We start from the raw sequence: 25,313 nt of genomic DNA on the forward strand, positions 1-25,313 counted from the left end.
ATCCTTTGGTTTCACATCTATTAGGCACAGAGCAGGCTCACAAACGCTTCTTGATAGACTAGGCATCAGCCACCTGCCCGGTGCTCTTTGGTGTGTGTGTAGGTATGTGTGTGCGTGTGTGACCACATCTGCCATTCTTGGTGAGTTTTGATAGTTATGCAATTGAATTTGTGCTGTCAAACCTTTGTGGGGGGCAGGGAGGGGACATGGTAGGCAGAGTACTAAGATGACCTCCAAGATTCTTGCTCTCTGGTGTACATGCCCCGTATCTTCCCCTCCCCTGAAGTGTGGTTGAGAACTATGAATTCTCAGGGACTTTAATGATTATGTCATATTATATGACAAAGGTGAAGCTATTTTGAAGATGTAATTAAAGTCCCTTCCAGAGGAGAGAGACACACTCCCCTGCTGACCTTGACAAAACACAGGCACATAAACTGTTTGTGGGGAGGGGCAGTCTCTAGAGCTGTACATGCTGAAGCCCTCGACTTCAGAGCCATGAGGAACCGCATCCAGACCACAACCTGAAGGAGCCTGAAGAGGACTCTAAAGTTCCACAGACGAGCAAAGCCAGTCAACATCCTGATTACCGCCTGTGAGACCCCTGAGTACCACATTCAGCTCAACCAGGCCTGGATTCCTCACCCATGGAAACCGACACCATAAATGCATGCTGCTTAGCCTGGCCCCCATGTCTGTGGCACTTTATTAGTTAGCAGCTAGCAATCATTAATGCAGAGGCTGCTCTAGCTGACATTTGAACTGTTTGCCATTGTATTAGTTAGAAATTCCATAACAAAGTCCATACACTGGGTGGCTCACAGAATGATAAACTCTAAACAGAGAGGAATTTTCTTGTAGTTCTAGAGGCTCAGTGTCCAAGGGGTCAGTTAGTTTTGTTGCCTTTTTTTTTTTTTAGAGATTTATTTATTTATTTATACAAGCACTGGGTACAGTCAGAAGCACGGGAGGGTGAGAGAATTCACCAGAGCCAGAGCGGGGAACAGAACAGGCAGACCGACAAAATACACTGCCGAGGGGAGCAGCGGGCGCGTTAGGAGAGGTCTGTCGCGCCATGTGGGACCCCAGCCGGTGGCCAGGGATCGAACCTGCGCTGCAGAGGCTGCAGGCAGCTTTGCAGCCCAGCGCTCAACCGCTGCACCACCAAGGGAGGCCCAGTTTGGTTGCTTTGAGGCCTCTTTCTTTGGCTTGCAGATGGCCCCCTTCTTGCGGGGTCTTCACAAGGCTTTTCCTCAGTCTGTGTCCTGACCATTTTTTATATGGACTACAGTAATGCTGGGTGAGAGGGCCCACTTTGGAGACTTCATTTTAATTTAATTAGCTTTCTATCACAAATTTATCTCCAAATACAGTTACATTCTGAGGCACTGGGGGTTAAGATTTCAACATATAAATTGCGGGGGGGAGTGCAGGCACAATTCTGCCCATAACACCCATCACCCTTTTCTGTCTTCTTTTCACCATGAATATTTTGTTTCCCTCTATTACAGCTCTCCATTTATCAGATTTGTACTGTACCATTGTATTCCACATGTTTTTTCTAAGTCTTAACATTTTTTGGCTCCAGGTTAATATGAAAAATCCTTCATAATTACATCTTTAGCTTCTAGTGTCAGTCTGATATTAACAATAACATTGTTGGAGGTAGAGGAAGCCCTGTCTACAAATCCCACAATGTCATCACCACCGAAGGGAGGATTGCTGGAAACTGAGGGTGGAGTTAAGCAGTACGGCTTAGTATATAACCAGAGACATGAGGGCCTGGGGGGTGGTTGATTTTTCGCTGGCCTTCAACCTGCTATTGGGGACCCAGCTCAGCATAACTGGTAGGACACATTCACCAATTTCTCTCTCTGTCTCTCTGTCTCTCAGTCCTTCTCTCTCCCCCCCTGCCCTGGGTTATTCCTTTCTTCACTTCCTCTTTTTTGTAAATAAACCTCTTATCAACTTTTTTTGTGTGTGTGCCTGCAGTTGAGTCTCACTGTAAGTCCCTTTTAAATGCATGAGACCCACTCTCAGGCCAACCCATTTCACATTGGGGTTGCCCTGTAACAACATCACCTTACATTTGTGTGTGTGTGCTTGTGTGCAAGGTTTATTTTATTTGTAACCCAAAATGATGCTGTGAGGCAGCTCAGGCCAATATCATTATTATGTCCATTCTGAGTTCAGGAAAACGCATGCTGAGATGAGAAAGGGCTAAGTTAACGTGACACAATACGTGCCCTCCCATTCCAAGACTAGGGCTCTGTCCACTAGATTACCATTCAAAACATCCTAACCAAACAGCAATTAATTCCTACTAACTATGTTTGTAGTATGAAATGCAGATTCTCCAATGGCCCTCATCCTTACTAGGTACCTTCAGGGATTTCCTTCTTGTGTGGAAAAGGCTGCTGGGGACACAGTAGTTTCTAAGTTTCCTGTCATGTATGAACATGGAAAACCATCCTTCTTGAACCTTTTTAAGGCAGGGAAGAGGCAGTGACTTGGATGTAAATGAATTCAGTTTGTATTTACTTTTGTATTTTTAACCTACTTCCCAACATTTTCATACATGCTAAGATTGATTGCTTTAAATGTATCTACTCAATGAGGCTGTAATCTTGTGTCACAGGAAAGGTTACTCTGAAATGTAGGTATACAATGATTATGGAAGAGTGGACAAGCCAATGAATGCATTCTTGTGAACAAATATGAAGTAGATTGAAGACTGAGAGATGAAACATAATGCAAATTCCATCTGCATGTGCAGTTCTTTCTTACCTTCACCAGTTTGATAAAACCTAACATTGTGCTATGTTTAGTTCCAGAAAGTATGTGAGAAGCTGATCATTTAGAAACTTACCTAAGTCCTCCCGCCCCCGGCAGCATTTCCTATATATATGGAATTTAAAATACCAAATCAGCAATGTTGCAATCTCAGGCCCCGGGGTTTAGTGGTAGGCACAGGGATGAATATTAGGAAATAGAGGCACAGTCCCTAGCTCACCCCATCACTTCCTTTAGAAAGGCAAAACAAAAACAAAAACAAAACCCAAACAATGATTAACTGGTTGCTAACAGCAAGCTCCCTTTATTTTTCCAAGGAATCTGGAATTAGACATAGGAACTGCAAAGCCAGAGGTGTCAGAAGGTGGCCCCAGGCTGTAACCTCACGAAGGCAGGGAAAGAAGAACTGCCAGGGGAAAAACTGGCTTGACAGGCGTTTTTGTTGGGGGTCGACTGACAAAACTCTGAGAAGAGAGCAACATTCTGGCATAAGACTGCAGGTCCCCCAGAGTGCAGAGGCTCAGTGTAGCAGTGTGGTCAAGAGCTTGGGCGCCAGTATCACGCTGCTTGCGACTAATTGTGTAACCTTGGACCACTTGTTTGACCTTCACGCACCAGTTCTGTTACTTGTAAAGGACACCAGAATGTGCACCTCGAGGTGTAGCTGTGAGAGTTGTTCTTAGTTCAGCGCTGGGTTTCTAGTAGACACTCAGTAAAATGTTCAGCCGCAGTTGTGCGTTCTTCTTCCTCTTTCCTAATAATCTGCCCTCCCTTGGGGAGGGCGGAAAGAGAGGAGGCGTCCATCGCACTAGAGGAGTGATGAGCCGGGGTGCGAGAGCCTGGGTCCGGCCCATGCTGAGGGCTCCGGCCCGCAGTGGCCAGGAGTGCCCGAGGCCGGGGCAGGCAGGCGGCGCGGGCGGGCCTCCTCTCGGAGCGGCCACACCGCTGTCCCCGGATACTTGACAGTTTTCACCTCTCCTGCCCCCCAGGCTCCGGAGTTCGCGTGTGCTCAAACCTGCGCGTCGGGGCTCCCCCCGCACCCCGCGAGCGCGAGGGCCACCCGCCACGCGTGGCGGCGGCAGCGGCGGACTTGCGCTCGGACCCCCCGCACTGTCCTAGCCCCAGCTCCCCCGCCTCCCGCGCAGGCGCCGCCGGGGCCGCCCCCGCCGCCATGTTTCCCCCGCCCGCGCGCTCCCTCCCCCTCCCCCTCCCCCTCCCCTCCTCCACTGGGCTCCCGCCCCCCTCCTCGCCCCCCCACCCCCTGGTGAGGTCAGGCGGAGGCTCTGCCGCTGCGGCCGCCGCAGCTCAGCTCCGAGTCCGGGGAAGCCGGGAACCGACACTTTTGAAAGCCGCCGGGGCCGCTCGGGTTAGGGTCTGTGCTCTCCGCCTGCGCGGGGACAGCGCCTGGGGCGGGGGCCAGCAGGGGGTGCGGAGGTGCGGGGGCTGGTGTCTCTCAGCCGAGCGGTGCGCGAGCCACTCGCTCCGTGGCCCCCGAGCGCGGCAGCCGGCGGACGGGCGGCGGGACGCCGGACGCGGCGAACAAGGTGAGGCGCGGTCCAGAAGTCGCCCGGGCTCCAGCGGCCGCCTCCCCGCTCCGGGCACCCGACGCGTTGCCATCCGCACCGGGGAGAGGGACTGGGAACCAGCTTCGCTCTTTGCCCCCCCCCCCCCCTTTTTTTTTTCTCTCGCGGGCCGGTGCGCTCCCTCATCCCTGCACCTTCTCATTCCTACCTCCGGAACTCGGGGCTCCGACAGACTCCTGGCTTCTTTTAGGACCCCAGCACCCAGTTTTCCTGGGCTTCTTTGTTAGCCCTCTGCAGTCTTCTCGTCCGGGCTGGGTTGTCGCTGCCCTGACGCTCTGGGGTCCCTCTGCCTGCCTGGGCTCCGGGCTTTGTGCTTCCCAGCCCATCGCTCGCTCACAATCTTCCTAACTCGGTAGGCTCCGCCGCTGCCTCCCAAGTCCGCAGCACGCTCCTGCCCCGAAGCTTTGCACCCACTCTGAACGGTTGCTTCTCCGACTGTCTTGACTTCTTTGGCTTCATCATAGTTGACGGAATGACTTTCTTAGAAGCTCGCAGTCTAGCCTCGGGTTTACTGAAAGCGATGGGAATGCTCCTCTACTAAATACCAGCTTAGGGACATAAAAAGTTTCTCTCTAGGTTTCAACGACTTAGTCCAAGAATCACAGCTACCTAACATGTGTGCATGTGTGTTTGCATGTAATTCTAGCACATGACCCTAAATCCGATTCTTCCTTCTGGCTGAGCAGGCCTGAGAGAGAGAGAGAGAGAGAGAGAGAGAGAGAGAGAGAGGGACTTTTGATGCTTGTCTCCTTTTCTCCATCTGCAAACTGGGATGGTCTTCGTTTTAATGTTCTCAGAGGACTCCAGTGGTTTGGGATAAACCCACGCAAGTTAGCATCGGTTGGTTACTAAGCTCATGTAATGAGAATTGAGAGATTCCGGGCTTTAAAACTGCCTCTGCTGGGAAGGCACCTGCCTTTTTTTTTTTTTTTTTGGTGTGGTAAAAGAAGCCACAGTTTCTTCCCGTTGATCTCATGTTTTTATAAGCCCTTAGGGAGCAGCATTTAAAATCCATGCAGTTAAAAAAGAGACTGCTTTTCTGTGGATTGGAGATTGGTTTATTTAAGTTGATTTCACGGGGCGCAGCAGGTATTCCCTCCTCTGTATCTCTTCCGCATGCATTTACCCTGTTAGCTCCCATACGGAGATTCCTGTACTGCTTAGCAGTAATTAATATGTGAAGAAATTGAATGGAGAAGCGGAAAGTGGAGGCAGATACAGTGAACTCTTGCATCTGTGGTTTTGGAAACAGTGCTCAAATTTGAAAACAAAAATGAAGCAATCAATTAATCTGTTATAACATCATTTCACATTTAAAACTATTAGCAAGTTCCTCAACTGCCAGTTCTGGTTAATATCCTTGTACTTAACAGTGATTAGAATGGTTTGCTTGATATGTGACTCGGTGTTGCCGTTGACATAAAGAGCTCTATAGGACCAAGTTGTGAATGAAGAGCTTGGCGAAATTTCACTGTATTGGTAGCACTTCTTTTGGCAGTGAGACAACGAATGTAGTTTCTCTTGCAACCTAAGCGATGTGTTTTAAAAATAGATAAATGAAAGTCTCAGTTTCCCAAGGTTTTTAATGTGCCAGTTTCATAAGTGCATTGTAAAAAGTGTGGTGTGACCATCTAGAGCGTAAGTTGATGAAAGTGATTTTCACAAGAACAGTAAAGGCTGTTAGTGCAGTTAGATGGCTTGTCTGTGATTTGTAGTTTCCCCCATTCATTTGGTAAATTCTTGATTTACTTTAGTTTTATTTTAAAAAGGAGTATAATAGGGAATGGGGATTTATATGAATGGGTCCACCTTTTTCAATCTGTGGTTTTCTTAGCATCCTAGTCTGGAAAGACAAATGTGCAAATTTTCACAGAAAAGAATTTATAGTATTGTTTTTAGTATTATTGTATTATTTATAGTATTAGTTTTTCCCTTTTGTGATTATCATTGATGCTAAGTCTAAGCTAGGATTGCCACTAATGTGAACTGTTTGTTTGCCAGAAAAATAATCAAAAGGTAGATGTGAATTCATCATAAGCATTTTTGCTCACAGTCGTCAACATGATTCAATATATGTTTTGATGCCCACCTAGAGGTTATCAGACTGGATATTTCTGATGTTATTAAACAAAACTGCAGTTTCCTATGGAATTCTTTTCTTTTTTTCATTTGCTTTACAGTTTGAATTCCTTTTCAGGCAATTTGATTTGTACTTGTGGAATGAGACTAACCAGTGTTCAAATTGTTTGATTTTGCTGGTATTTTAGAGGTGACTACAACCTCCTCAGAGCACTTTTTCTTTAACCTGTTGGTTGAAACCTAGCTTTTTATTGCTGTGAAAACACACAAGAACTTGTTAGGCATCATCACATTCATGAAAATGTAGAAAAAAGTGTATGGGAAAAGGAACAGCTCTAGAGAAAACATCTCAAAGTTAGGGGAAGGAAGACTTTCTCAAGCTACTGATATTCACTACAGTCAGCTTTTGAATATATTCATTCATTCGGTAATTTACAAAATCTCTTCAGCACCTTCCATAGGCCAAGGTCAACTCTGTCAGGCACTGACCCTGCATTAGGTGCAATGCCCGGTATTAGGCTCAAGGCCCTTTTTTATTACAAGGTGTGATCCTTGCTCTTGTGGACTCAGTCTCCCAGAAGTTATATTCCACCAGAGGATATAGACAATAGGTGAGTAAGTAAATAAAGCAGATCTTTTAGATTGTAAGAACAATGAAGGAAATGAGTAGCTAAGTGTGATGTGGAGAACTGGGAAGGGCCTGTTTTGCAAGGGTGGTCAGGAGAGGGCCTCTTAACGAAGGTGACCTTTGAACAGAGACCTGTAGGAGAAGAGAGAAGAGTAAGCCAAGGCCTTGAAGAAAATAAAAGACTTGGGGTGTTCCTATAGAAAGCCAGCCAGCCAGTGTGCTTGGCCTAGTGAGCTGGGGCTGGGTAGGGGAATAGTTAAAGGTGTTTGAGAGCCTAGAGGGAGTCAGATAATGAGGACCTGGAGAATTCTGAGAAGAGTCATGGGTTTGATTCTAGGAATAATGAATGGGAAGCCATTGAAGAGTCTTTGTTAACTCATTTTCAGTGGAAGTTCACTCCCCTTTAAATGGATTTTCTCCAGTTTGGAGCTTGTATACTTAGCATTATTCTTGGCATGGAGTAGGTGCACTATAACTGCTTGTTGAATGGATGCCATGCTCTCATCCACTTGAAAAGTCCTTCGCTTTCTTTTCTATCATTTTAAAGCCAGTCAAGGAACAGTTCAGATCCCATGTCCTATTTTACACCATCTCCACTGACCTGATTTCCTTCTGTGAAGGTGAACAGCAGTCACACACTTGCCATGTGTATCATAATTAAGTTTATTTGATGTCTGGACATTTTCTGACTGATCGCTGACTCCATGAAGGCAAACTGGCCCTTGTCTGGTTTGCTCATACTGTATCCTGAGCACCTGGCACATGGTATGCCCGCTATAAATAGTTGTTGAATGATCAATAAATGCTGCCTTGTTCTGTTTTGGATACTTAATCATTTAGTACTGTTTGATGTTTCACATGTTTGTCTGGTGTTCTTGAGTAGTTTCTGAAAGAGCTCATCTAGTGTAGTGGTCAAGAGCCCAAGCTCTCGGGCTAGACTGCCTGGGTTCCTGGCCTAGCTAGTTGTGGGGCTCTGGGCCTGTTAGTTAACCTCTCTGTATCTCATACTGTTCATCTCTAAAACAGGATAATAGAACTTACTGCTTAGGGTGCTCGTAAGGATTAAATAAGTTAACTAGCTTTACAATTTGTTGCTTGCAATTCTAAAATTTCAAACACTTTGAAAAGTGATAGAAATTGTAATTGATAAGGTAGGTGCTAAAACTCAGGTGGTAGCAAAATCTGACTTGAATTGATATGAGGGTATTTATAGTCTTTGTTCTACTTCATGTTACTCTTTATTTAATTTTGCTGTGGGGCAGTAATAGCGTTTATGGTAGTGCCTCAGACCCTACTGCTGGGGCATGACATAATGTATAGTATTGCAGGTTAATTGCCTGTGCCAAAGTCTGAACATTTCCGAATTTGGGAACATGTCTGGCACCAAGGTTTTCAGGTAGGAGATCATCAAATACCTTATAGTAAAGTAATCAGGACCTTGCACTTAGTAAGTCGTTGCTGTTGGCGGTGATTAGGAAGGTAAAGAGACTGTTTTATTCTCAATACCCTGCTCATCTGGTTGCCATGTAAATGCATGCTGATTTATTCATGCAACAACTCAGAATAGAGGGCTGGCTTTATGATCCTCATTTTATCATTGGAAAACAGATATAGCCTGGTTATTTGATTGAAACAAGTGGAGGCATAGGTCTGTCAGTACTTTCTTATCCAGGATCATTAAGAATATATTTTTGTATTTTTTGTTTTTCTTTTGTGATGTCAACCAACATGTTTTTCTTTAGGATGAAGGGTTTTTTTTTTATTTTTATTTTTTGCGGTGAGGGGGGAGAGGAGATGTGGGCTTGGGGCAAGGAGGAACCCAGTTAAGAATTTATTTGATTGTAGATACTTTTTCTTTGCAGTTACTAAGCATTTATTGAATTCCTCATGTGTATAGAAATCTGTACTGAAAGCAGGGGAAAGGTATAAAACAAATGAGGCATGGTTCCTGGCCTTTAGGAGTTCCACTGCCATGCATGGTTACAGAGGGAAATGGATGGCCATTATGATTCTTTATTTTCTCTGTAAGCATGAAGTGATTAATATTAAAAGCATACAAAGAAAAACAAGAGACAACTGAAAACTTGTCTTGGTGTCCACTATATAGAATTGGTTTTTGATCACCCTAATTACCCACTACCCCCTGTAATATTGCCCAGTATGACATCTGCCAGCATTTCCTTTGCAACTAAACTTAGGGAAAGAAATATTTTTATCGTTCTCCCTTATCAATAGTTTAAATCATAATTGGTATATTTTCTTTGTCCTTTTGCATGTTTGGGTTTGGGAATGATACGTTGCAAAAGACTTTTCTGGAACATTGCAGTTGAAAACTAGTCCTTGAAATTATTCTACCAAATTATTTAACAAATATTTATTAAGAACCTAGTATATTCCAGGCATTGTACTGGTTTAAACAAATACATCTCTTTCTAATACTCTTTCCCTCAAACTGGAGCACACTCGGTATATATCCTGGGTGAGCAGGCTGGCGAGATGATTGCCCTAGGAGCTATAAAATAAAGCAGCTTGTGTTTTCTTGAAGCGTCTATTTTACACAGAGATTTAGGGGAACATTCACTGGTTGCAAATTTAAAATATGTAATAGTATTTAAGCAAAATCAGATATACTGTGCTTTCGAATGCAATGTTCATTCGTTGCGGTAAAATACTTAAGAGAAGGTCCCTTTGCTCAAGGCAGCTGTGGTAACCCTGGGGTGACCCTTTGAAAGCATGGAGGCTACACTGCTGTCTGAGTCAGTTCCGTTAGTCTAATACTCATACATTTTCATAGCCTTAAATTGCCATGGTGATCTGTGGAAGAGGTAATAGGTATTAATTTTTTCCCCCAAGTTGCTAGATTTTTTTTTTTTTAGTTCAAGGGAACGCAGTGGTTGTTTGATAATGTCCTAAATTTTTAAATATGTTGAGTCCTAACAGAGTTCCTCATCATGCTTGGTAATAACTAAGATTGATAGTGAAGGAAGTGATTTCTTCAGAGGAGAGGTTGTTAAAGCATGTTGACCATGAACTTAATGCAGCATAATGATGGGGTCAGAGCTCTGCCCTATTCTGTGCACACTTGCCCACTTCAGTGACTGAAGTTAATTTTTACTAACTTTAAAGCTGCTTTCATTTATAACATTTAGTATACAAATTGCTTTGTTAATTGCTGGCCACTGAAATATTTAATAGTCAAGGGAAGTCCTCACAATTCATGTGCTTTGAGGTTGAAAGGTTTCCAGAGTTTGAGAGGTTTTGAAAGGGGGTAGTATCTCACAGATGGAATGCCGGTTTCAAAGCAATGGTTTACTTTGCTCTGGATGCAAAAGATGAAGAAGAGGTGGGCAAGTGAAGGGAGGGTGTGAAAGCAAACGGAGTAAGTCAAACATGAAATCTTTCCACTGATTTTTATCATTGTTGTCCTACTTTCATGCCTGCTGTCCCATTCCAGATACAGTTCAGAGGGCCTGGCATCATTGTGTTGTTATATGACTGCCTCAAACTCTTAGGGACATGCTGTTGAGGGTGATTCAAGGACTGCTCTTTCTGTGATATGTGTGAAGAGCTATTGCATGCAGTCTGTTTAGTAGGAAAAGGTATAAGAGTTGTAGAGTTTTGCTGTTTAATTCTACTGTATAAAAACGGCTATGTCATTCTAAAGAACACTTTCATTTCAACTAAGTTTTCTGTTCTACTCTTGAATGTTTTCAGTGGTAAGGCAGTGGAGTTTAAAGGCTAAGATCTTGGCTCCTGGAGTCACAGACTGGGGTTCAAATCCTGACTCTGCCTCTTACTGGCAGTGTGATTTGGAGCCATTCCCTTCACCTCTCTGACTCTTGTTTGCCTCTTCTGTAAATAATCTTATTCTTTTAAGGATTTAAATAAAATAATGCATGCAAAAGTGCACAGTTTAAGCCACATAGTAGAGCTAGCAGTTTTGATTATTTGTGATTATTGCCCCTTTTAACTTAACTAAAGCTTAGGACTTACTGTAGAAGACTTGCCATTTATATGTGAATCAGAAATTTTAGGGAAAATTGTGTCTTTTGTTTATATTGCCTTAGTCTCAGCTAGATTCTTTTTTGGGGGGCAGCTGTGTATCTCTTTTTTAATTTTTTTTTTTTTTTTTGCATAGAAGAACTGTGGTGTAGGCTAGAGGGGTGGGGGTGGTGGTGGTGAGAGGATACAGTGGAGGCAGAGTGGGGAGCCGAACAGGCAGATTTTTTGAAATACTGAAATACACTGCAAAGGAGCAGTGGGTGAGACAGGAGAGGTCTGCTGTGCAATATGTGGGTTAGCTCCCTAGCTGGAGACTGAATGGAAGCTGGAGATTGAACTGAGGCTGCAGCAGTAATAGAGCTGATACTTAACCCCTGGGTCACCAGGGAGGCCCCAACTGTGTATCTCTTTTTTTTTTTTTTTTAAAGAAGTATCTTTATTTTTTTTTTTAATAGAGGCATGTTTTTTATTTATTTATTTTATTTGTTTGTTTTGTTTATACAAGCACTGGGCACAGTCAGAAGCACGGGAGGGTGAGAGAATTCACCAGAGCCAGAGCAGGGAGCAGAGCAGGCAGAAGGACCGAGGCACACTGCTGAGGGGAGCAGCGGGCGGCAGGGGAGGCCTGCGCGCCATGTGGGATCCTCCTCCGGTGGCCGGGGAGCAGCCGGGGATCGAACCAGCGCCGCAGAGGCCGCGGGCAGCTTCGCAACCCAGCGCTCAACCGCTGCGCCACCGGGGAGGCCCAACTGTGTATCTCTTAATGGTAAGTAGATCCTTTAGAAAGTTGTACTAGCTTCCTGGAAGCAAGAAAGTTTATGGTAAATACTTGACTTATTATTCTATGGCATCACATTGAATGCAAGGAAATATCATTTCTTTAATAAGATTGATGAATATATATATTTAAGTGTGATAATGTTTGGCTTAGTAGGATTTAAAATTTTAATCTCTTATGAAGGGAAAGGGAAATGTAGGAATGTTGTCTTTTAAACCTAAGAATCTTCAGTGTTCTGTTAACCAAAGAGAATCAATGCTTTCCTGATTTATCTCTATTCCAGATATCAAGTCCCCAAAGAAGAAAATATTAACACATTTGTAATAGTTAAGCCACTGGGAAGAGGGATAATTCTGTTCGAATGGTCTAATATGGATTTTGAGTTATTATGGTTATCTTGAGCTTTTATTATAGCTGACTCTAGCAACAAGTCAAATAATGCCTTAGAGATGATAAAAGTTCAATAGTTGTTTTGATAAATGGATGGATATGTCTAAATAGGTTACTGAGAATAGCATCAGGTGTTGGAGGCTAATCTAACCTTTTGAGTTGGAAGTACATGAAGTAGCATTCCTATATTTCAGTGTTCTCCAGTGTAAGCGAAATGAGGAGATGGATGGTCCTTGGGTAGCTGACTTACCTGGTTGTGAAATGCAGCTGTTGCACAGAGGGAACAGACCAGGAAACACATTGCTCAGATGCTGTATATTAACAGGGTGTTGTATGATTATTAGTATAATGTACATTCGAGTGCTTGAAAAGCCTAGCTCACCACATTGAGATATATTATTTATTAGCAATGTTACCTGCATGTATAGTCATTATCAGCATCATGTTTGAACATGTAAAGACAATATTCAAAGGTATTTTTAGAAAATTTAGAGTTAGTCTGCCCTCAGGTAATGAGCTCAAATGTTAAAGATAATGCCTTTATTTAAATAGAACAACTTTCTTTTGAAGATTGGCCGATTATCCTTATTTTATTTACTTCAGTGGAGTATGTACTATGAGGGTAAGTAACTTGCAGAATGTCACATCTGAGATAAAGCTGGGAATAGCAGTGGAAATGCCAACCATCATGCTATAAGTATACACCTTACAAAATTTGATATTTGTCAAAATGAGTTTTGGCTTTATTAAGGAATTTTCTAAGTGCTTTTGGTATCTCATAGATTGTGGTATCATATAACATTCATTAGCAAGCATTTGTTGAGTAATTGTGTGAAAAGCAGTCTACTAGTAGAGAGAAGATATATTCAGTGACCTGAAATATACTACAGTTTAGCAAGGGCAGCAGAGAGCATGAAGCAACTTGATACATCCACTATGAATACCAATGCCAGCCAGAAATGAATAAATTATTATAGCCCCCATGAGTCTGGCACTTTTTTAAGTGCTTTATATGCATTAACACATCTAAATTCCTTGACAATGCTATGAGGTATGGACTGTTCTCCCCATTTTACAGAAGAGAAAACTGAGGCACAGAGAAGCTAGATAAATTCCTGAGGTCACACCATTAATAAATAGAAAAGCTAGCATATAATTCCATTGATTTTAGTTCTAGAGTCTGCGCATTTTAACCACAACACTTTATTTTATCTCTGACACCATGATAACTAAACAAGGGCTAGTAGAAAACGTTTTGGAGAAATATACAGGAATGATCAATGAAAATTAGCTAGATGTTCTGAATAAGGCACTTTGCAAGGTGTTGTATTGAACAGCCAGGAAGTATTGTGACTATTTTAATGCCTAAATCTGTGCACATGGGTGTCATAGGTGTGCTGTATGTGTACCGTTCAAGGGTAAATAAAATTCAGAACCCTTTATTTTGACAGTCAGAACTCTGCATTTGTGTACACATTTGACTCACAAATGTGTTTAAAAATATGTAAGTTTTTTTTAAAGATTTCTTTCTTTATTTATACAAACACTGGGTACAGTCAGAAGTGCAGGAAGGTGAGAGAATTCACTAGAGCCAGAGCGGGGAACAGAACAGGCAGAGTGACGAAAATACACTGCTGAGGGGAGCAGCGGGCGGCAGGAGAGGTCTGCGCACCATGTGGGACCCTCGCTGGTGGCCAGGGATGGAACCGGTGCTGCAGAGGCTGCGGGCAACTTCCCAGCCCAGAGCTCAACCGCTGTGCCACCAGGGGAGGCCCTGTAACAGTTTTTGAGATATAATTTATATATCGTACAGATCGCCTATTTAAATCATACAATTCAGTGGTTTTTAGTATATTCAGAGATGTGCAGCTATCACCCTGATTAATTTTATAACACTTTCATCACTGCTACAAGAAAAATAGTTATTTTGAAACAAATGTGGCCTTGAAGGGGATGAAACTGGCATGCCTGTTGGTGTTGCTGTTTCCCTACCAAAATATTCATGGGCACTTTCTCATTGTCACTCAGATCTTATGCTACCTTTTGCAGTCTAGCTCCAAATTGCTGTAGAAGTTTTTTAAATTTTATTTTGATCAGTGACATAACTTTAAAGGATTATGCACTTACCTGATTTTGAATTTTTAATCCAAATTGATTATATACATTTGCTTACTATGTATTTACCACAAAAATATTGATATTAGCATAACTAAGTCAAACTTGTATTTAAAAACAAAACTCTTGAACACACTAGTGTGAATTGCTGTCTCCTTGTCCTTATGTGCTTCTGTAGTGGGCCAGATCCAGAGGGGACTGAGTTTTATGTGTTCATCCTCGCATTTTCCAGCACGTCTAATGTTTGTATCTATAGGTTGTTGGTGAAATAGGTGGTTGAGATAAAAACAATACTTTGTTTTTTTTTTTTTCCCAACTGGGATATAAGGGTGATGTGTAATGGAAAATATATAAAGTACATTACAGTAGTATGTTATAGCCAGTGCTATAGTTTAGGCTAAATAATGACTTCATTAAAATGATGTTTGGACATAATTGGATGTCTCAAATAACAGTTGTCTTTTAAAATGAGTTCATCATGGATTGGTTTGTTGCTACATCTAATTTTACCTACTTTTCCTTTCAGACTCATTTTGAAATTTTTTTTAAAAAATGTGTTTTCAGTATTATATACTTGAGTTTCTACTCAGAGGGCCAAGTAGTTTCATTTGAAGTTAAAGCAACTTGATTCACTGAGTGATTTGCTGTGAATGTTAAGTGTATCTTTTATTAGCTTAGATGGATTTCCTGCTCTTCTGTGGCAATGATCTTGTAGCTCTCGGGTAGGATACTTGACAAGAGGCGGTGCTGTTACTGGAAGACTAAGTGCACCTTTATATTAATTGGTGGATGCACATCTTTATTATGGAGATTTATAGTTCACATAACCTAGAGCCAGGGAATCAGGTGTTGTGGAATTTTTTAAAAAAGAAAAAGGATTCTTAATTTAGGAATTTTGGTGTCTATGTTATCACACTGCTTTTTTTCATTGGTAGTTTGGTTTATTAAGCCACTGTGATCCTGGGCTATGCAATGAGGGGTTAGACATCTGCTCATTTAAGGCAAGCAGAATTGGTCTCTGGATCCAGAGGGTAATTCATAATGAGAAAAAGGATCCTCTTTAGTAAAAGGATTCAGAATAATATGTGTATTGAGTTTTCTATGACTTGAGATGTCATTCATTCATCTTAAAAAATTAATTCTTTATGATATACCCATGAACTATATAGTTATAAAGTCTGATTTTCTGCTTAGGTTAGTGCCCAGAATGGTTTAGACTCAAAATGGTTTTGAATGAATCTCAGCAACTCTACATGTGGGTTAGGTTCATCTACCTGTTTTAAAAATGAATTGGCTTTTTCTGCACATAAAGGAGTCTCACTAGGTTTAATTAGCTTTACTCTGTAGGACAGCACTTGATTTCTCTGATGAGAGGAAATGTATTTCATATCGATTCATTCAAGAAAAATTAACGAGCACTTTTTGACCCAGGTTCTGGGGATACAAGGGTGAACAAGACAAAGTACTACCTTCATTCTCAGAGGCATTCACAGTATTCTGTTCACTCATTTTGTTCTTCTGAAAAGCCGTGGAAAGGCTTTGTAAGGTCTAGTGTGTCTCTTGGTACTCTGGCTGGAGTCAATTATAACTATAAGGAGGAAGAGGAAAATTGGTCTCTAGCTCCATCAAGCTGAAATGCTGCCCTTATAAAGCCTCTTTTCTTTGTATGCCCAAAGTACCTTTTGGGTTGTCACCTGTATCCCTTTCTAGTGACTTTAATGGAGATTATAGGATTACAAGTGTGACTGTTGTCATTTAACATTGAATTGGAGAATGATTAAGTTGCTTGGGGACTTGTGTAGCATCATAACTTTCATGACATGATTTGAAGGGTTACTTAGTGGTCCTGACTATTTTAAAGGTTACTTCCAAAGGTACATAGTCTTACAATTCATATGACATTTCTGATATTTGGTTCGACCTGTGACTCTAAAGTATTTTTTAAAATCTATTCGTTTTGGCTTTGAGTGAACGGAACCACTTCAAAAAAAAAAAAAAAACAACAAAAAACAAAACCTTGGCAGTCTCCTCTAAATTTTCATTTCGTGGCATAGTTTACTTGATATGTAATGATCATTTTGAAAGATACCAAGAATCTCACCACGAAGGGAAATTTCAGTACGGTATGGAAGGGGAGAGATGGCTATCTACTGTTGGAAGGTTCTTGGGCTACTGACTGTCCAGGGAAGCCTTGCGGGCTTATTCCCAAAGGACTCCTTGGGCTCCTGTGTATAACTTGCTATGTCAGGAATGATACGCCCAGGGCAGCCTGAGATTCCAGGCAATTTGTACATAGTCCTTTTCTTTAACTGGTTTCAGAACCTTAGAAATCAAGTCCCCTAGTTTGGAGGGCACAGACACTGCTAAATCTCGGTGGGGATGCTGTTCTTTTTTTTTTTTTTTCCTGTGATGTCTTTGTGAATTCATACTTTTGTATCAGTTTAAAAAAAGATTCTGAATACTGGAATAGTAATTTTAGCATCATGAGCCGAATATGAGCCCATTTATACGCTGTCCTGACTCCATTATTTAGATGGTTAATGTTGATAACTTAGTTTTTGGTCTGCTTTAAATAGTTTCAACAGAACCACCTTCTGATAACTGATATACTCTCATTTAAACTTGAGAAATATGAATCATATAACTCTTTTAAAATTCAGGTAACCTTGATTTACAACACTGTGTGTGGTTCAGAGGCATAAACACCCCTTCAGATGTATATTACTACACCACCCCATATTTATTTATTTATTTATTTATTTATTTTCAAAGATTGATTTATTTATTTATACAAGCACTGGATACGGTCAGAAGTGTGGGAGGGTGAGAGAATTCACCAGATCCAGAGCGGGAAACAGAACTTTCTTTGTCTTTTTTTTTTCTTTTGTACAAGAGCTGGGGCACAGGCCTGTGGGGGAAAAAAAGGAAAAAAAAGAAAAAGAAAGAAAAAAAGACTTTGTTAAAGGTACTGTATTTGGGGGTCCCTGACACAGCAGCTTAACCTTTATCACCTAAATATGGGGTAGTGGGGCCTCCCCTGGTGGCGCAGCGGTTCAGCGCTGGGCTGTGAAGCTGCCCGCAGCCTCTGCAGCGCTGGTTCGATCCCCAGCCACCGGTGAGGGTCCCACATGGCGGGAGGGTGAGAGGACTCACCAGAGACAGAGCGGGGAACAGAATAGGCAGACTGATGAAATACACTGCTGAGGGGAGCGGCAGGTGAGACAAGAGAGGTCTGCTCGCCATGTGGGTTGCTCTGAGGCCGGTAGGGATTGAACTGGCACTGCAGAGGCTGCACACAGCTTCACAGCTCTGTGCTCAACCGCCTGCGCCACCAGGGAGGCCCTTTTCTTATAATACAGTTCCAGTAGGTGGTTCAGGGTTGGATGTTGACCAGTCAATTATTGGGTACTTGGTTTCCTTCTGTCTTGTTGTTCTACCATCCTCAGTAAGCAGCTTCCATCTTGTGATGTTCTAGCCCACTATTACACTCTCGTTCCTGCCAAAGGAATGGGAAGGAGACAGGGGAAAACCACTATGTCTATTTAAAGACATTAATTTAGCAGTTGCACACATCACTTCCATTCATATCCCATTGGCCAGACCTTAGTCAGGCCATGCAGTGACACCTCGCTACCAGTGGGCTGGAAATGTGGTCTTTAGCTGTGTGACTATGTGACCAGCTGAAATTACATTACTGTATAAGAAGGGAACAACTTCACAGTTTCTGCTCTACGCTGTCTCCATGTGAAACTAGGATTATTGGTCAGTTTTATGACTTACCTAAAGGTATTTTTTCCATAACATTGACCATCCATTTACTTCAGCATAGAAACCCCAACTTGGACATATAAGCTCATCATGATTTTGACTTTTCCCTGTCTCTCTAGTTCCTCTCTCACCCCTCCTAAAGTTACATTCTAAATTGCCCTTCTGTAAACTGCTGTGCTTGCTCACTCTCACACTTGTGTACTTGCTACTCTTCCTGAAATGCTGACTCCTTCTTGTCCTTCAGGGTTCACTTTAATTGTCACCTGACCTGGAAAGATTTCCTTGAGCCACCTCTTCTTCGGAGCTATTGTCTGGTGTTTCTTCCTTATGTTTCTCAACTGTTGTGTGTGGCTCTCTTTAAAAATCTTTATTCTGGGCCTCCCCTGGTGGCGCAGTGGTTGAGCGCTGGGCTGTGAGGCTGCCCGCAGCCTCTGCAGTGCCGGTTCGTTCCCCGGCCGCCGGCGAGGGTCCCACAAAAAAAAAGAAAAAAATCTTTATTCTAAATAGTGCTTTTACTTTTCTGTCCCTTCCTCTGGGTTGTGAGTTCTTTGAGGGTGGGGGTCAGGCCAGTCATCTCTGTGTGCTGTGGCATGCTACCTGGCCCAAATGTGTAATTAATGTTTATTGGATGAGAAAATGAATGAGTGAATATTTAGCTTACTAATTATGGCTGCTTGATATGAAGCTGGCAGCTCTTTTTATTTGCCATCTGGAAATTGTAATATGTAGAATGTTTTCCAGTAGCCAGTAGTAACATTTTAGTAGGTAAAGCAGTAATGTTTTAGTAGGTAAAGCTTGCTAGGCAGTTTGAAGTATTTATCAGAAGATTGCAATATGCAAGTTACAGAGGTGGAGGAAGAAATAGACGTAAGGCCTCCCTAGTGGTGCAGGGGTTAAGTCTCAGTGCTATCAGGTTATTGCCAGCCACTGCCAGCCACTGTGGCAAGAGTTCCATCCCTGGCCAGAGAGCTAACCCACATGGTGCAGCAGACCTCTCCTGACTCTCCCGCTGCTCCCTTCAGCAGTATATTTCAGTGGATCTGGCTATTCTGCTCCTCACCCTGTCTCTGGTGAATTCTCTTACCCACTGTACCTCTGGCCTACACCCCAGTTCTTGTATGCATAAATAAATACACTTAAATCTTTAGAGTAAAAAGAGATGTATAAAATGCTAGAGCCAGGAGGAACCCTAGGGATCATTTAAGCCAACCCTTCCAATTTTAAAAGGATACATAATCTAATGGAGGAGAAGTTAAGTCACTTATTCAAGGGTTTCTGTTTACAAGGAGCTTGCAATATCATTGTACAGATATGACCAGAAATGAAAAAGTTGATTGAGAAAAAAAATGCCAAAGGATTAGAAACGACTGAACTATTCAAAGTAAGTTCAATTAAGAAATCTTAGACTGAGCTATGCCTTGATGCTAGGTGGGATTTTGATATGAAAGGACATTCTGGGTATAGGGAATATGTAAATAAAAGTGCAAAGGATATACAGATGACTTTTGGGATCTGTTCTGTTAAGTGGCATTTTGTAGTAGGAAAGAAAGCAGAGAGCCGGAAAGTGGAGGGACTTGAATTACCAGATTGCCAGGGGGAAGGGGTGTGTGGTAGCATTTCACTAGGTAGTGGATGTAATGAAAATAAATGATCTTTGCATGTCTTATCTGACTGATAGGTGGACTGGGTTGAAGGCCAAATGGGTCATAAAACTGGCACATTGTCTAAAATGCCAATTAAAAAATATGAACTTAGGGGGTTCTAAAGTTTTTGCTCAAAGGTGAAAACATGCACCACATATTCCCCCAATTAATATAACAATGTCAGCATTTTTCTTAATGGAAAAAGTACGCCTAAGCTGCAACCTTGAAATATTAATAATGTGCATGTATTAGTCATGACATACTGTAGATAATTGTGTAAACTCTTACGTTATGCTAATAAACTGTAAAAATTCCTGAAGTAACTGAGAACATGGTAGCAGCTGCAGCATCAGGCCTTGCTATTTTGCCAGTTGTCTGGCAAATAGAAAATAGCATGAGCTCTCCCAATGCATTTGGAAGCCATTTTGTTCAAAAATGAATTTTTAGAAAGCTGAAGTGGAATATTGTATTTTGGTATAAAACATGGGCAAAGAGTGAAATTGGCAGAGATATGTACTACATTAAACCTTATATAAAAATTAAAAGCACAAGGGGAGAGCCTTTACCTCATGTGCCTCTGAGAAAATTCTGACCTTGTATAGACAAATAAAATTATACACAGAGAGCAATATTTGTTATATAAGTAATATAGCTCATTTGTATAGTCATGATGAGTATGGCTCTTTAAGGGAAATGACTGCATGGGTATGGAAGGGATCCAGGCATGGCTTTAACTAAGGCTTCTGAAAGTCTCTGAGTTTACAGCTTCCAAAACAAGTATTGGTACTTTTTTTTTTTTTTTAGCACCTATTTGAGAACAGTTTGTACTCTTATCATTTATCTTCTAAAAATTCGAGGGAGAATTCTAGCTAAATGAAGGTTCATTCAAGTTGTAGTCATTTGACCTGGCAAATGGACTGTTTTTAGCTGCCTATCCCAAAAGATTTTGTTTCAGAGGCTATACAATTAAATACATATTCTGTAATATGTGCTTCAACATAACAGTAATTTAAATTTAATCTTATTTTTAAAGATTAACTTTATGGCTGTTGACAGTTAAGTGCATTTTAATAATTAGAAATATAATTTTTCTGTGATTCTTTTTTCCCTGCTATTAAGTATTGAATTTTTTGTATTTTTTTTTTTTTTACATTTTACAAGTCTCCATATTTTTCTTAGTTTATTACTTTTTCTAAATTTGGGAGTTACATTTTTATTTCTCTGTATGTGCACATAATCCACTCACCCTCCACCAAACTACCTGTGTTCATATACTTACTAGGCCTGTATAAGATACCAGAAAATCTGTTGATACCCAGCTTTTGCAATCTTGTACTATTATAAGACTTATTGTTGTAATATTGTAGGGACGTCAGGCTAGTGTTTGTGCCCTTAAGACATAAAATCAGTTCTCTTGATTTCTAAGCTATAATCTATTGAAAAACGTTTATTTGTTCTAGTGCCCAATCTGATTGAAACTCTAAATTGAAATATATAAAATTATTTACACTGTTGAATTTAATAGGAATTATTCAATATATAGCAACAATGTCCTGTCTATTATATAAAACAGTACATAAGCTTTGTGGATTTAGGATGATGGTATAGTTTGGATGAGACTGAGGACTCTAAACCTGACTTAAAATTCAGCTCTGCTAGTCGCTGCTTTTGTGTTAATTAGCATGTTACTTTATTTCATTGAATCATGATTTCCTCATCTCAGATGGAGAAAATGAGATTTTATAGCAACTAAATAAAACATTGTATGTGAGTGTTTAGCATGATATCTAAAATGTTGTTGATTCCATGAATGTCAGCAATTACTATTTGAGACAAATATAGTATCATTTGATTCTCAAAGGAACTTTGTTGGATAGTTTGAAATTTTTTTTGTAGCTGTTTAAAGCAAACATCTAAAGAAGAAGATATAGCCAAAAAATGAGGTAAATGATACCATTAGCAATTTAATGGTTATCAAACAATATGGGACATTTTCTATCAGGTAAATTATAGTTTTTCTTGTCAATTATTTGGACCATTAATTATAAAAATGATAAAGAAACAGCTACTACACTATGAATAACTTTGTGTTTAACTCTTTGACTTTAACTCTTACTGGTAGGATTTATTTATTTATTTAAACATTGTGTATGTTTTAAGACTACAGGCTCTCACCTTTTCAAATGTATATAGCACACATCATGCCCCCCACCTACCAAGTTTTATCACCATCCAACTGACGCCCTCTCCTGATAGGATTTGTTTTAAATTGCCTCATTATTTGCTTTAGGGAACAGCCTGGTTTTAGTTAGACTTTAAAAACCCTTAATTTTGAAATAACTACAGATTCACAGGAACATGCAATGATACTACAGAAGTCTCATGTGCCCTTTAACGAGTTTTCCCCAAAGTAACTGAAGTACATTATCATAACCCAGAGATTGACATAGGTGTAATGTGTGTGTATAGTCCTACACCGTTATCATAGATTCATGTAACTGCCTCACAATGAAGACACAGAACTATCCTATAACTACAGACAATTTAGAGAACTCAAGGAAAGAAAGGAAATCCAGTATATTCATCCATATTTTTCTTACCTTGTTCTTTATTTTTTCCTGATATACCAAGATTCCTTTTATAATTCCCTTTCAGTTTAGAGAACGTCTCCTAGTCATCTTTTTAGAGGGAGTCTGCTCTAGTAGGTGACACATTTTCAGTTTTCCTTCATCTTGGGAATGTCTTGATTTCTTCTTCGTTGCGGAAGTATCTTTTGGCACAGTAGGAGCTGGGTTCCTTTCTTTCAGCACCTAAAAAAAATCTCATGTGTCCCTTCCTTATGGCCTCCATGGTTTCTGATGAAAAACCTGCTGTCAGGTCAATTGTTTTCCTCTCAGGTAAGCTGCCATTTCTTTCTTGCTAATTTCAATATTTTCTTCTTTGTCAGAAAGTGTTGATTGTGATGAATCTTTCAATGGCTTTTTTTTTTTTCAAATTTATCCTATGTGGGGTTTGCAGTTGTTTGATCTATAGGTTTATTTGTTTTTCCAAATTTGGCAAATTTTCAGTCATTATTTTTTTAAAGGTTTATTTATTTATGCATACAAGAGCTGGGGTACAGGCCAGAGGTGTGGGGAGTGAGAGGACTCACCAGAGACAGAGCGAGGAACAGAACAGGCAGACTGACTGAAATACATTGCTGAGAGGAGCAGCGGGCCAGACAGGAGAGGTCTGCTGCACCCTGTGGGAATCTCCCTGGCCGGCTGGGAATTGAACTGGTGCTGCAGAGGCTGTGGACTGCTTCATAGGTTGCGTCCCAACCCCCTATACCACCAGGGAGGCCCCTCAGTCATTATTTTTTTAAAGATTTATTTATTCATTTATACATGCACTGGGTACAGTCAGAAGTGTGGGAGGGTGAGAGAATTCACCAGAGCCAGAGCAGAGAGTAGAACAGGCAGAGTGATGAAGTACACTGCTCAGGGGAGCAGCAGGCGGCAGGAGAGGTCTACGCGCCATGTGGGACCCTCCTCAGGTGGCCGGGGAGCAGCCGGGGATCGAACTGGCGCTGCAGAGACTGCAGGCAGCTTCGGAACCCAGCGCTCAACTGTTGCACCACCGGGGAGGCCAGTCATTATTTTTTTGAGCCCTATTCCTTTTTGCAGCCCTAGCCCCTTTTTCCCTCTTTCTGCAACACTAATAGCCTGAATGTTAGGCCTTTTTATTATACTCCCTCAAGTCCCACATATTCTATTTCTTTTTTAAAAAAAAAAAAAAACAATTTCTTTTCTGTAGTTCATGTTGGGTAATTAATACTGTTCTGCCTTTTAGTTTACTTTTCCTTCCATTCTACTGTTGATCCTGTTGAGTATTTTATTTTGGTTATTGCTTAAGTTTGAAAAGTTCCATTTGGATCTTCTTTATATTTTCCCTTTCTTTGCTGAGTTTTTGGGTTTCAAACATGTTTATAATTGCTTGTTGAATCCCTTTAAGAGGGATGCTTTAAAATCTTTATCAGATAATTTTAACAACTCTTGTCTTGGTGTTGATATCTGTTGATTCTTTTGTCATTCAGCTTAAGTTCTTTTTGATTGTTGGTATTGTTAGTGAGCAACCAAAGGGCACCCAGGGACCCCAAACTTAGGGGGGTATGTATGTTCTAAAACAGGATACTGCTATCTGTCGCATAAAGACAAAGGAAGTAGACTCTTGATGTCATAGATCTTTAATAGTGGGCTAGAGAGGGAAGAGAAGATATTAGTGTTCCAACAAAATACCCATGTTACCTATCCTCTGTGGGCAAATGTCCATCCAAACAGGATTGGCCTGAAGTGGGGCTACTAAGACCCAAAAGTTTCCCACACATCTAAGGCACCTTCTGGTGGCGAACAACAGAAAGGAGATAAAAGGAACCAAGCAAGTCTGGGACAAAAGGAGCAAAATGAAAATATAAATCATGATAATGTCTGCCATTGTATCTACCAAGGATAGCCTCCCCACGTGTCTCATCCGCATGTCACCTTCCGAGCAGTAACACGGTGCATGTTGGGCTACAAAAGTAAGAGAATATTTTAACCCGCCTGCCTTCTATGTTATATAGCTTTATCTGGCCACTCAGCTCAGCCCCTTGTTCCTAGTAGCTTGTCCAAGCTGTCTACATGTAAGTGATAGGGGGAAACATGGTACCTGTCACTGCACTGTGATGCTCTGCCACCTTTTATGGAGATGCCTTTGTCACAATGTGGCAAGTGATTTTTTTTTTAATGGAGACTTTGACATTTGGGGCATTTTATCTTGAGATTCTGAATCTTACTGAAATGTTCCGTTTTAGTTTACTTCTCACGCCACTGTCAGGGGCACACTACTGCCAGGTGGGCCTGAATGCCCAGGTTTTACAGTTGACCTCTGTTGATGCTAGAATTGAGGATTCCTCATTACTGGTGAATGGGGATGGGAGTACTGGCACTCCACTAGGCCTTCAGATACCTCCCTGATTGAGGTATAGGAATGCCTTAATATTACTCCCTGCATGGCCTCCTTTGACAACATGAGAGGTTGGTCTGGCCACAGTTTACCTGTTGGCAATGGTGAAAATCTTGTTTTTCTACTAGGCTTCCTCTGATACTACCGCAGTGCAGAAGGGGAGCCAGGTCTCAGAGCCCTGTGAGAGTTGGAGTTTAGGCTCCCCACTACACCTTTGTTGTCATGGGTTTCTGACTGGAGTAGAAGGGTTATTGTCTGAAAGTGTTCTGTCCTGCTAAATTTCTTGTCCTGGTCCTTTGGCTAGAGAGAGCAGACACACACACACACACACACACACACACACCCGGCTCACTGTTATTTCTAGGTTGCCAGCTTCACCTTTGGAATGTGTGAGGTAGAAAGAAAACCCAAAGCACCTAGATAGTCGTCTCTTCATCTTTCAGTATTTTTTTTTCTTTATAACTTTCTTACATTTGTTCATGGTTTTTATTTGTTCTTTGCAGGACAAATGGGGTAAAGCATATCTACTCACCTCTCTGGAAGCAGAAGTT

General features: G+C 41.4%; 1 protein-coding gene across 3 annotated transcripts in view; it reads left to right on the forward strand.

The window, feature by feature from the left end:
* Positions 1 to 1,805: 1,805 nt before the first annotated feature.
* The window catches only part of KLHL13 (kelch like family member 13), a 162,481-nt gene continuing 138,973 nt past the window's right edge, over positions 1,806 to 25,313 (forward strand). The window contains exon 1 of one of the 3 annotated variants that reach the window (XM_054695594.1): positions 1,806 to 1,847. Coding sequence is in view for 1 of the 3 variants with exons in the window: in XM_054695596.1 (XP_054551571.1) it covers positions 11,849 to 11,851 (3 nt within the window). In the remaining 2 variants the exon portion in view is untranslated. Of the gene's footprint in view, positions 1,848 to 4,288; positions 4,338 to 11,833; positions 11,852 to 25,313 lie in introns of those variants that run through there. The other 2 variants (XM_054695593.1, XM_054695596.1) reach the window with 2 other exon arrangements.

The sequence above is a fragment of the Talpa occidentalis genome, unplaced genomic scaffold (genome assembly GCF_014898055.3).
Source record: "Talpa occidentalis isolate TD23 unplaced genomic scaffold, MPIMG_talOcc4v2.1 talOcc4.15, whole genome shotgun sequence".
Classification (NCBI taxonomy): domain Eukaryota; kingdom Metazoa; phylum Chordata; class Mammalia; order Eulipotyphla; family Talpidae; genus Talpa; species Talpa occidentalis.